This window comes from Amphiprion ocellaris, chromosome 22 (assembly GCF_022539595.1).
Source record: "Amphiprion ocellaris isolate individual 3 ecotype Okinawa chromosome 22, ASM2253959v1, whole genome shotgun sequence".
In the NCBI taxonomy this organism is placed as follows: domain Eukaryota; kingdom Metazoa; phylum Chordata; class Actinopteri; family Pomacentridae; genus Amphiprion; species Amphiprion ocellaris.
The window spans coordinates 17,753,318-17,765,449 of NC_072787.1; the positions used below are offsets into that span (position 1 = coordinate 17,753,318).

Sequence of the window (12,132 nt, forward strand, 5' to 3'; positions counted from 1 at the left end):
GTGTCATTGATTTTGCATTATTAAGTCATAAACCAAAGCCTTTTTCTGTGCTGGGAAACACTGGTCTTGCAAATCTGTTCAAAATTCCTCATAGACTTTGAGCTAGGCGTGACAATAAAGGCCTTTAAATATCTGCATCAGTTTGTCCTCACTGCTCACAAACTCTTTTATACCTGAGACCCATTTAATATCTGTAAAAATTAAATTTCAGTAAATAATAACCAGTCTTGATTTATTTCAGGCCTCCAGTGACTGCAGAAGTAAATAAACATGTCCTTGAACCTTCAAAGCCTTTTCAGAGGCTTTTCAAAGAAATATAGTGCCACCGAACTGTCAACAGAACAATAAAAGGCTTTTTATGCTTCCTATTTGCACATTTGTCTGAGAGTGATCTATTATTTTCCCTTTACAACCATGAGTTTGAGCAGGAGCACTGATGCCAATTCCAGGCCTTGCTGAAAAGATGTGACTCTCAAAATCAGATTTAGTTCACCATCACCAGGTCTGCCTGATGGCTCCTCTGATCCCCGAACCTCCTGCCTTCACACTCCACCAGGGTTTGAGTGACAGAAAACTAGTGGCACTGAGAAAGGTCGTAACTTTTTACTGTACACATCCTAAAAAAAAAACCCCAAAAACCCTATGTGCTGTGTCCAAACTTGATGTTCAGTGATAATGCAGTACTGCAGTTGACAGCGGCAGTTAGCGACGTCCTTCAGAGCAATGAAAATATTTTTTTGACAGCTTCTTTCAGACCAAAGTGGTTTCATATGTGGAGATTTATCTCTTGTGATGGCTTGGTTAAGTCAAAGAGGTGAGGATGGGAGGGAGTAAGATTGGATGTGATCCCTGTGAAACTTCCATCAAACCTGAAAATGGTGTCTGTTGGTCAAAAGAGGTGACTCATTTCGAGTTTCTCAAGAAACCCCATTGCCAGGTAAATCACTATTCTGTGCAAACGTGCTTTGAATGTCAAAATATCTTCTCTTATTCTGCAGATTCAGCGAGGTGCACTGCTCTAACGCTCCCCTCATAATGTCTAAGTTATAGTTCTGGGACTCTGAGTAAGTCTTGATTACATTTACAGGCTAATATCCTCTACTCTCACCTTTGCTGTCCTTTGCCATTCTCATTTGTAATCTAGTTGGCACAGCCGCCATTATTGGTCATGCCAGCGTAATTGTGACATTAAGAGGCGACTGAGTTCCAGAGGGATCCACAAATGTCGTCCACAAATATAGCGTGAAAGTCACATAGCCTCGGCTGTGAGGAGATAAACAGTCCAAATGCACAGAGCTTGTTAGTCATGGTTCCTAATTACCAAACGGTTCATGTAGGAATGTCCCAATTGCACAATCTAGTCCACACAGAACTGATGCCAGGGAAGCTGCTGGCATGCATAACTATTTGAATTTGAGATGTTTTTCTTCTGAGATTGATCAACATTTACTGCCGCAAACTGCTTTCTGTTCATCGGAATCCCTGTCAGTTCAAGGTAATTGCTCTTCTCGCTGCCATCCAAAAAAAAAAGTGCTGACAATATGTTAATATTTAACAGTGTTTGCAAGTAATCGCTGTGTGATGAAGAAAGCCTATGAGAATTCACTGTTGCCAAGACCTACATGAGTCATAAAGTGAATCATAATGTATTACCAAAGTGACAGTGATCCTTAATAATACCCATCATGCGCATATCTCTCATAATGTAAGTGATCAAAGATGGCGGGCGTGTAATTGGATATGATTTCATTCATTAGATGATGAACAGCCGACAAATTGGGCCTTGTCCTCTGCCAGCAGTTTGGGTCACACTAATCAGTCAGTCAACTTGAAAGAGTCATCCAGACACAATGTGGGATTACAACATGAGCAATGAAGCCACATTTTTGCTCTGTATGTTGCTGTAAAGTCAAGAGAAACGTTAATTATTCTTTTTGTGAATTTAGCTCTGTCCGCTGGAGAGAGCTTGTTGATTTTATGGTTGAGAAGAAGTGCTTGTGTTCATGAGCATCAACAGAGAGCTTTTATATCTCTCCCACGTGCATCAGATGTGACTCAGTGTGGCATACCTGTGCATATGACTGCATATGTGTACCCATGTGCAAAAGTCCATACAGCCTTTAATCTATGCTCTCCTGGGGGAGCTCGGCATTAATTATTGCAGAGCGTTAAGTGGAATAAGCATTTGGCGCTGGGTGAGGCAACTGGCAGGGGAGGCTTCCTGGGTTGAGAGCTCCCTTTAACCTTATCTGTGCTGCCGTGTCGAGGCCTGCCTGCCTACAAACTCGATTCTCAGGAGCTGAATAATTAAATCATACGGATAACGGCACATATGGACACAACATGCTTGCTTCGACGATTACAGTGTTACTGTTTTATCATAGCTGCTGTGAAAATTCGAGTAATGTGGGGTTTTGAATGATGACATTTGTTCTGTAGCATTTGCTTTTGTGCTATTACCCAAATTACATCACAGAAAAGGACTCCAAAACAGAAAATTCTTTACATTCCATTTATAATCTTAAAAATGTAAACAAAACTGACTCCTGTTTTTGAGTATTTATGATCTGTATTCATGCTTCTTTGTATTTACATTCTGTAATGTTGTCTATTTATAGTCAATTTAATTAGTGACAGATTCACCATCCTTCATTCAAACTGCCTATCTATACACAAGGCATCCACGGGTAGAAATTTATGCCTTTAATCCAGCAGTACGGTTTATTTTACTGATTCTTCACCAACTGTTCTCCCCTCAAACCTCATCACAGCTGTAGAATACAAAAATGAAGATGCCTATGGCAGTTATATTACACGAGACATTAGAGACAAACTGTTTTGGATAATTCATGGGAATAAATCACATTTTATTGAAGGTTTAATAGTCTTTTCATGTCGCTTTCATTAGTGAACAAACTGTCATGCTGAAGGAGGAAAAGACCGACTGAAATAAATTAACTACACCTCAGTTTAAATCCATGGGACTGTGAATCCCCAAGTTACACTGATAGGTGTGAAAACCTGAGGTAGAAGGTCAAATAAGAAGCTTAGTGTGAGTCAGTCGATGTAGTTTCTCTGAATAGATGTGGAATTACATGTACAGTAAGCTGATGTCACACTTTCTACACTGCTGTTGCTAATATTAAACAACTGCACACTGCCACAGCATCATGCAATGGTGCCACTGTGTGGAAGAAAGCTGCACACACAAAACCTGCTGTGACTCAGTAACTGTAGGTAGTGCATCACTTATTTCTAACATCATTAATCAACACAAAATTTAAGAGGTTTTGCACTTTGCCTTAAGCTCTATAATACAAAGACAGAGCACAATAAAATTGTTTTAAAATACCGTTAATATTATAGTAATACATCAAATCAAAATCATTTTAAGAATAAATAAATAAATATAATGAAAGTAATCAGTGGAAATCTAGTTCCATTTTTTTAAAAAGCATTATAAATTACACTGTTAGGAAAAAGTAATTCTATTGAACTTTTACCGTTTTTATTTTGCAGACTATTTCCATATTTTTAAAAATACATTAAAATATCAATAAAATGAAAATGATTGACTGTGAATGTACATCCACTACTCTCCAAAAGTTTGGGGTCACTTAGAAATCTCCTTATTTTTGAAAGAAAAGCAGTTTCTTTCAATGAAGATAACATTAAATTAATCAGAATTATAGTCTAGACATTGTTAATGTGGTAAATGACTATTCTAGCTGGAAACAGCTGATTTTTAATGGAATATCTACATAGGGGTACAGAGGAACATTTCCAGCAACCATCACTCCTGTGTTCTAATGCTACATTTTGTTAGCTAATTGTGTTAAAAGGCTAACTGAGAATTAGAAAACCCGTGTGCATATATATATATATGTAAAGTTAAGGCAAAAAAATGCATTTTAATTGTGCAAAAATTGTAGTACTTTCATTTTACTTCATTGTCACGGCACCTCAGCTGCTAGAATAATGTCATATTTTTTTTTTTTTTACAGTGTGTACGCATGATGATGTAACTTGTATAAATAATGCATATCTGAGTGATGATAGACTTTCAGGTCCACTGATTTCCTAAAGTAATTCAATACTGCATGCCTTAAACAGCATGAACGTTAAATCAGGTCAGGAAAATAGATTTGCTGAAAGCTGTGGCATGATTGGATGTCTTGCCAAGATGTCAGCTTTCCTACTTTGGACACAACACATTGTAGGCTAAGCTGACGATTAAAGATCACAAACTTTTGTTTCTAGGTTAACTTGCCTGGGCTTAGTTTCAAAATGTCAAATCGTATTAATTTTACGACTTCTCTCTTTACCTTGCTTTTAACAGCAGACTGTTTATGACAGCAGGAGATAACAGATGGTCCCAACAGAGTCATAAAAAGGACACAGTGCGACACAATAAAAAATGCCACATCAACACAAGTTATGATTGTCATTACTTATTTCTGACCTGCTTCAACAAGCATTTCGTGTTGAAGAAGCAGAAAGACAAGCACCTGCACAAATGTAGATTTAGTTATTTCGTGTGTGTTTTGTTGCCATTTTTGCTTTTTGTAGTCTGTATACTCGTTTGTGGACTTTTACCCTCAGATCATCACCATGGCAAACTGCAGTCTGGCCCGTGTTGTGCTCATGTTGGTTGGATTTATTGTCTTTTTACCAGCAATCATAATCAACACTCTCTCCAGATTTGGTTCCAAATCAGGTGAATGTTTTCCAGATGTATCGAATCATCCGACAGTTTCGTAAACTATGGTGTGGAGTAAATAATGAGCTGTGATTTGGCTTTGTACAGGTTTCTTCAAGCAGAGCACAGAGGATGTGATTCTCAAGTACACAACACCCATAACTCCTGCTCATTGGACTTTTTTTGTGTGGGATTTCATGCATCTCTGGCTTCTTGCCATATATATATACTTTTTAGTTGGGCTCTGCAGAAGGTAAGCACCAGTTGTTGTGTTTTCATACATAATTTGCAAGTGATGGCAGCATTTAATAGCAGCAGAAACGTGTCTCTTGCTTGATACTTTTATCTCACCCTCTTGTATTATTGCATGCAGAAAATCACTCCACCTCGTCCAGAGGCAATTTAATCTTCCTCTGTGCAGTCATTTTCTTTTTACATGTTGTAGATTGCTCTGATGCTGTATGAAAGAGTCTGATTATTTCCCCACAGGCACAATTTGTTTGCTGCGGTGTGTTTTTTCCCCCCCCTCGCATGTAACAATATTATCCTTGCTCCTCGCAGGAGAGCTTATGGCTGGATGTACACTACGCCTGCAGTGCTGCCCTATGGATTTCATGTCTCTGTTATTGTCAACTGTTTCTTGAAAACTACATGGCTGTTTCTGTTTGACAGAGAGTAAGTGAACAAGTTCAGGTCGACCAGCCAAACATGTTCCTCTATTTTTAAAAACATGATTACCAGCTGTATTTTCTGCTATGACAACTCAAACCCCTGCTTCTCTGTGTGTGTTTGCAGGATGTTACTGCCAGCGCTGATAACTTCAGCACTAATGATGCTCACTGATTACATGATCCTATTTTTCTCCTGTCAAGGACTGAAGATCTATGGAGCCTGGTTGTACAAATATTACAACGTGGACCTCTGGGTCTTCAGAATACTGGTAAAAGTATATCATAGCCATTTTCTGTGCATGAATTCTTGTATACGTGTGTTTTTTTGAGCAAGGAAGGAAGCAGAATGAGTAAAAGCTTGTTAAAACATTAATAATTCACACATTCTGCAAACAAAAGTGTCCTTTGGAATAAAGGGCAACAGATGATCCAAGGTTTCCCGAGTTTGGGTGTAGTAAAGATTTAAATATAGCATTTTATATAGGACTGCAACACCCAGTGTATGTTTTAATGGCCTTCATCAGGGTAAATTTTAACTCTAACTCGTCTTTACTTTCATTTTCTTCTTTTTCTGGTTCTCATATTATTTTCTTAGCTACATATTAACCATGCAGACCTGTTAGCTGAACAAAGCAAATAAGCGTTGCTCCAAAAATGTCAAACTCTTCCTTTCAAGTCATATTTTATAAATTAGTCAATGGCATTCAACTCCCACTGCACCCTGATGCAAACTCTAAGGTTAAAAAAGCAAATCAGTGATCCAAAAGCTGCTCCATCGCCCATTTCTAAAGAGTGAATCCTCAACAAAATTCCCAGTCCTAGTGGCTGTGCAAAGTCTGTGCAAAAGGTGACTGTGGTTTAGATTAAGTGGCTCGAGGCAGTCGAGTTAGACCATAACAAAAACCCCAAGATTGGTTCTCCTTTCCTTGCTCTTGACATTATAGAAGCCACTATAGATAGGGTCACGTGACAGAGCAGCATCCTGTACTGTGAACTCTATCTAAAGCTTACAGAGAATCTAACAAATGCCTCAGGATTAGGATATTGCCAGCTGCCAGAGAAGCTGCACGGCTTTCAAATTGGCTGCATGTTGTGCTGAAACAATTAGTCCATCAGCAGACAACAAATAGGAACACCAACAGGCACTTATCAAGCAGAAAAGTCAAACATGCCTGGTTTGGAATTATATCTTTTCTCCCATTTACATAACTGTAAAGTTAATATATTCTGGACTGTTGGTTGAAAAAAATAACTCACACTGAGTTTTGGGAAATAGTAATGGGCATTTTTCATTACTGTGTAAGAGAGTATAGACCAGCCAGCTAATGAAAAGATTAATTTATGCCAAAAGTAATAGTTCATTTCAGACCCTAGCTGCTTGCATTAAAAATGGATCTTTTAAAGAGTTTGTCTGGGTTCAGACATACTGTGCTATGGATAATTTTATCTCGCCTAAACAGACATCTGCATTGCTAATCAGTCACGCTTTGAAGTTTTCTTTCATTGCGCTGAATCAGGTGCAGAATGGAGTGGCGGTACACGCAGCATGGGGGACCCTCAGCACCTTGCTGAACCTGACGATATACTTACAGCACCAGACAGAAACACCCAGATGTGACTGTGCAATGCTGGCGCTGCTGCTGCTTCTGATGGAGCTGTTAGCCTGGTGAGCCCGACTCCCTGCTGTGTTCTGTCATTTCACTGCATCTCAGGAGACGAGACATGAGCGGGAAGAAATCAAATGCTTTGTCTTTGTCTCCTTCATTCGCTGCCAGGTTTCTGTTAGAGAACTTCTACTTTGATGAGCATGTGCGTTACATCGTGACCATCTACCCTGTGGTAATCATTTGGCAAACAGGCATCCTGAACAACTCTGCCTCTCCCAACAGTGACATGTTTATCTTTGCAGGTACTTGTTCATTTAGGAAATTTAATCTACCACTCTAACACTGACTGACTATTTAAATCTCTCTTTACACTGCTTATTAATTCATACTCAAATATTTGATCTCCTCCTCTCTCTGCAGCTTTGATCCTGGCTATTTCCTGCATTGTGTTTGTGGCACACATTGCTCTGGTCACATGGAAGCATCACAAAAGGCCGCTTTACAAAGACAGTGGACTCAGTATGTCTCCAGTAGAAATAGCCTTGACACAAAGGAAACTCTTTCTATGAATATTAGCTTAGAGGGCTGATGTCTTGGTGTTTGTACAGCAGTGGTCAATGGTTTTACTTGTCAGGACTTTTTTTCAACAGGATTTTTCAGAACAGCAATGTCAGTTAATTTAAAAAATGCAGTATCACAATTGTGCTACTCTTGTATAAAAACTAAATGTACGTTTTTTTTTTAATAATAAAGAAAAAGATAGTGAATGATTGGTGTTTAAAATTCATTTGTAGGGACTATTAGGGACATAAATCTAATATTTTTACACTGAAAAAAAATTATCCTGACGAAAGGTTGGATTGATAAGATTATTAAGAGAGCGAACTATTAGCAACATGATTCAATAAGATAAATATTTTGAGACAACAGGATAGTAAAACTGGTGCTATTCATTATGATGCACAAAAGACATTCTGTCACTGAAATGAGATTGAAAAACATGAGTATGAGAGAAAAACAACAGCCAAAAAAAAAAAAGATTTACAAATTAATCATCAGGCTTATTTAAACACAAAAGCTGTCCTCTTGTTTTAACTTAAATATTTGTAAATCAAAATTGAATTATGAGAGAGCACATTTGGGTAATTTAAACTTTGGCTGCTATAAACCTTCAGGGGAAAAAAACCCAATTACTTGAATGTTAAAAAAAAGCATCTATCCTAATCATCGAAGATGTACTTCATCATTAACAATTGAGATCTATAAAATGTTACACAATAGCAACAAGAGGTGATTTCTTTGAATTGCTGGTGATCTCACGTGCAGTGTGTTGATAAAACACATCAGTACATCCACAGTAGTGAGAAGCAGGCATATTGGCTTCACAGACATCTATTATTTGACAATTTATCTGTTGGCATTAACTAAGTTGTTGCTTAATTGTTTTACCGGTTCCTCTACTTACTAAGTGAAAACTGTTGTGTACAGTTGTATCAAAGAGGTGCCCTAATATCAGCTCTGCTGACAGAAAGCAATGTACAACTCACTATAGCTGTGGTATCATGATTCCAGGGATTATAGTGCATCATGGGCGTTTTTCAAGAGAGACCATAAAACGCACGGAACATGAAATTTCCAAAGTCCAACATGTAAGGCTGAAATGTGAAGTACTGAGTTTCACAGTCCTTTGAGCTATAGGTAGGACAGTATGGCGAGCTCCAGGATGTCTCTCCTCTCAGCAAATAACAGCAACCATGTATTAATACATGCTGGAAGCATCATCCTGGCTGTCATCAGTCAGGTGATCTCAGACATCTTCTTTATTCTGGCAAAGGACAGCAGCGTGCCCAATGGTGAGTGATTCAACAACTACTGCAGATTTCAGTCATCTACGCCAGATAGCAGTGTTCAAAGCAGTGTTGCCAAGGCAGCTTGTTATAAGCAACTTTGGGCTTGTTTTTCTGTAAAGTCACTTGCAAATCTCATCAGTTGTGGGTTGAGGGTTTTGGGGCTTGTTTTCTAGAGTGTAGTTGCTTATTTACTGTTGCTTATGCATAATGCATATGTCTTTTATTTTAATCGGAGTTTAAAAATTTAAGTTTTCAAAGTTTTCATGTTGACTGTGTTTACTGTCAATTTACTACAAACAAACATAAATGTATGTATTTATATTGTTATCAAGAGGCCTCACATTAACACAAAGTGGCAGTTCAGCTTTTGGGCTTTTTTTGGGCTTGTTTGCATAGAACTGATTGCTTGTTTCTATTGCGAGATCAGGCAACACTGGTTCTAAGCTGGCAAGACAGAATTTATGGTTTTAATCAGGAAGTAACAAGGCAAACTTTGAAACTCATAGCAATTTGTGCTTGTCATTGGAAGACCTTTGCCTTGCCAGTCATGAACAATCACGTTCGCTAGCTGTTAACTTGGATGTAGGTCAGTCCTATAAACCAAGCACACATGCCTCACTGGCCTCAACCCACAGTCTGGAACATAAAATTCCAATTTTTTTTTACAATGTTTTTACCGAACTATATTTTTATGTGGAATAATCTAAACAGTGATTACAGATGTGTAACTGTGTTAATACCTCAGTGATTTGGCTCAGTTTCTTACCACAGATCAATCATTTTGTTCTGGGCCTTCAGCTTTGTTTCAGACCTCACACCGGAATATGTCTGAGAGCTTCCCCCTGGAGGTGACAATGGACTACTGGTCAGAATATTACTGGATTATGATCGACTTGTGGTCTAAGGCTTGGCTTGTGGATGCGGGGGTCAGCCTTTGTAGAAGGTACAATTCATTTTGTGTATAAATTAAGTGCTGGGATCAAGTGTAGTTTGCAACACTTGCTGTTGTTCCATCTGCAGAAATGTGCTCGGCCCCGAGTCCTGCAATCCAGAAATCCACCCTCCAGTATTCTATCTGATGTGGAGCACAGTTAATGTTGCAAGGATGTGCAGCATGTCTCTGTGGGACAGACAGTAAGCAGCACACACAACCACAGCAACATTTAAACCCACAAAGAAACACATGCACAAGTATTCAAAGTTTCTACTGCTTTCCACAGGTGTATACTTGGAGCTGCATTACTCAGATGGATTCCAGCAGTTTATAGCTTCTACATGCTCCACATGTCCTACTTTAACCTCAACAAGCACAAAGCCTGGCTCGCTATCAACAATCCAAGGGTGATCCCATGGACACAATACCTGGTGAGGCTGCTGACTTGCCAGTTCTGCAACATTCAGGGTCAAGATTCTAGATTGTGACATTTCTTGCAAATTTAAGATTCTACCATCATCACTTGTGCTGTAACTTGAGTGATTTTTTTTTTTAACTTTACCTTTGCTGCAGACCCAGAACGGGTTGGCGGTGTTTGCTTGGTGGTCTTTCTTGAATGCTGTAGTGGGTTTTGGAATTGTGCTCAAATACAACGCCGGTGTTCCAGACCCACTAATCAGCACCATCGTCCTCACCGTTGTCACTGTGTCCATCATCATATGGTAGGGACAGAACTTCTGCAGGCTACGAGCAGCACTATGGAGAGATTTTTATCAGAATCACTAATAATGCATGTTGCTCCCCTCAGGTTCATCCTACAGACCTTCTTGCTAACCAAATACATGGGCCACACTAACAGCGTTTATGCCATTCTCATTCTGGGCCTGGGAGCAATGTTCACCAGAAGCTACCGTCTCCATGCCCTCACCGTAAACACAGTCTTCTGTGGTAAGATGTCACCAGAGATCCACATTTAACCATGTTTTTTTTCTTCTTTTTTGTGGAAGCTCACTCTGACTTCTATTACTTTTAGGGTTCCTCATGCTCCTGGTGACCCTCATGAGCTTGATCTATCTGATGTCTGCATGTTTGCACACGGATAAGTCGAGCAAACCTCTCGACATGGAGCTCTATCAGAAATCTGATGACTGTGCGACAGTGTGTCAACCAGAAGGAAACATGAAACTCCAGAAGTGACATCAACAATAAAAAATCAGGTGAAAAACATAACTGAATCATAATTATCATATGTATCTCATAGTAGAAACTTAATTCACAGTCACCGTAATGGATCATTTAGCCACTTATTTCACTTAAATGTGAAAACAGGGTTTATTTACAAGCGTGCACTTTGTATCAGTCATCAAAAGGGGGCAGCATTCACTGACTTCACACTGAGAATGTGAAACAGCAAAGCGACCAGGAGATGGCACAGTGGTTCAAGCTTTAAAGCTGAGTTTCATGAATAAAAACTATCCAAACCTTCCAAAACAAACACAAATATTGTCATTCAATGTGGCACATACTGTTTTTGGGTTCAAAAACACGAAATCCCAATGCAAGCTAAGCTCTTAACATAAGCTGGAGCACAATGATAGCATGACAGTTTTGTCCTTTTTAAGAAAAATGACAAAATCTTCCTAATTGGTGAACATCTAATACCCTCGCCACACTCTCCCACTTCCTCTCAGCATCTCTCACTGTGTCTGTGACGTGATACTGCAGAGATAAGTGCATGCTTAAGTTTATAAGTGCCCTCTGTCTTGATGCAGCTTAAAGAATGGAATATCATCTGAGCCCAGTGGTGGCAAGGAAGAGCTGCATGACCTTTGATGAGGATGCTGAGCTGAAGTGGACTGAACGTCGGATGAAAGCGGTGGGCGAATGAAGACAATAGGGACACAATGAAGGTGGATGGATACTGCAGATTTACCCCATCCACAACGTGGTTTTGTTCGGTCAGACAAATAAAGATATTAAACGAAAAATGGCTGTTGGCTGATTATTTCCACATATTCACATGGGCTCTGACTAAGAGGCAGAAACACAATGTCCTTTAGATATTCTCTTAATCATTAGCACTGTGAATCACTAATTGATTCACAGCAAACTACATGAAAACTGTATTGCTGTCCCCTCCACCCCCCCAACTGCTGAAGTGCTATTTCTGTGCTTACAGACAAACATTAGATTGCCAAAGTGCCTTCTGTAGTAGGCGGATGCCTGCGACCCTGATCATAAACTCTCGTTGGCAATTTGTTTGGCTGCCTCATTTGGAGGAGAATTCTGCAGAACATTATTATCTCCGGCGTCATAATGCGGAACTGATTCGTTTTCAGGGTCAATGCCAACAGAGGTGGAGTTGAAGGCA

General features: G+C 39.3%; 2 protein-coding genes across 2 annotated transcripts; both read left to right on the forward strand.

Moving 5' to 3' along the window:
• Nucleotides 1-4,460: 4,460 nt before the first annotated feature.
• On the forward strand, nucleotides 4,461-7,747 carry LOC118471365 (uncharacterized). The gene is made up of 7 exons (XM_035955583.2): nucleotides 4,461-4,717; nucleotides 4,808-4,952; nucleotides 5,261-5,374; nucleotides 5,495-5,639; nucleotides 6,888-7,036; nucleotides 7,146-7,279; nucleotides 7,398-7,747. The coding sequence occupies exons 1-7, from the start codon at nucleotides 4,612-4,614 to the stop codon at nucleotides 7,544-7,546; spliced, it is 942 nt and encodes a 313-aa protein (XP_035811476.2). The 5' UTR covers nucleotides 4,461-4,611; the 3' UTR covers nucleotides 7,547-7,747.
• Nucleotides 7,748-8,624: 877 nt separating this feature from the next.
• LOC118471364 (uncharacterized) lies at nucleotides 8,625-11,749 on the forward strand. The gene is made up of 8 exons (XM_035955582.2): nucleotides 8,625-8,830; nucleotides 9,626-9,770; nucleotides 9,848-9,961; nucleotides 10,048-10,192; nucleotides 10,335-10,483; nucleotides 10,570-10,709; nucleotides 10,795-10,978; nucleotides 11,534-11,749. Exons 1-7 carry the CDS (start codon nucleotides 8,686-8,688, stop codon nucleotides 10,956-10,958), a joined length of 1,002 nt encoding a protein of 333 aa, XP_035811475.2. The 5' UTR covers nucleotides 8,625-8,685; the 3' UTR covers nucleotides 10,959-10,978; nucleotides 11,534-11,749.
• The last annotated feature ends 383 nt before the right edge of the window (nucleotides 11,750-12,132 follow it).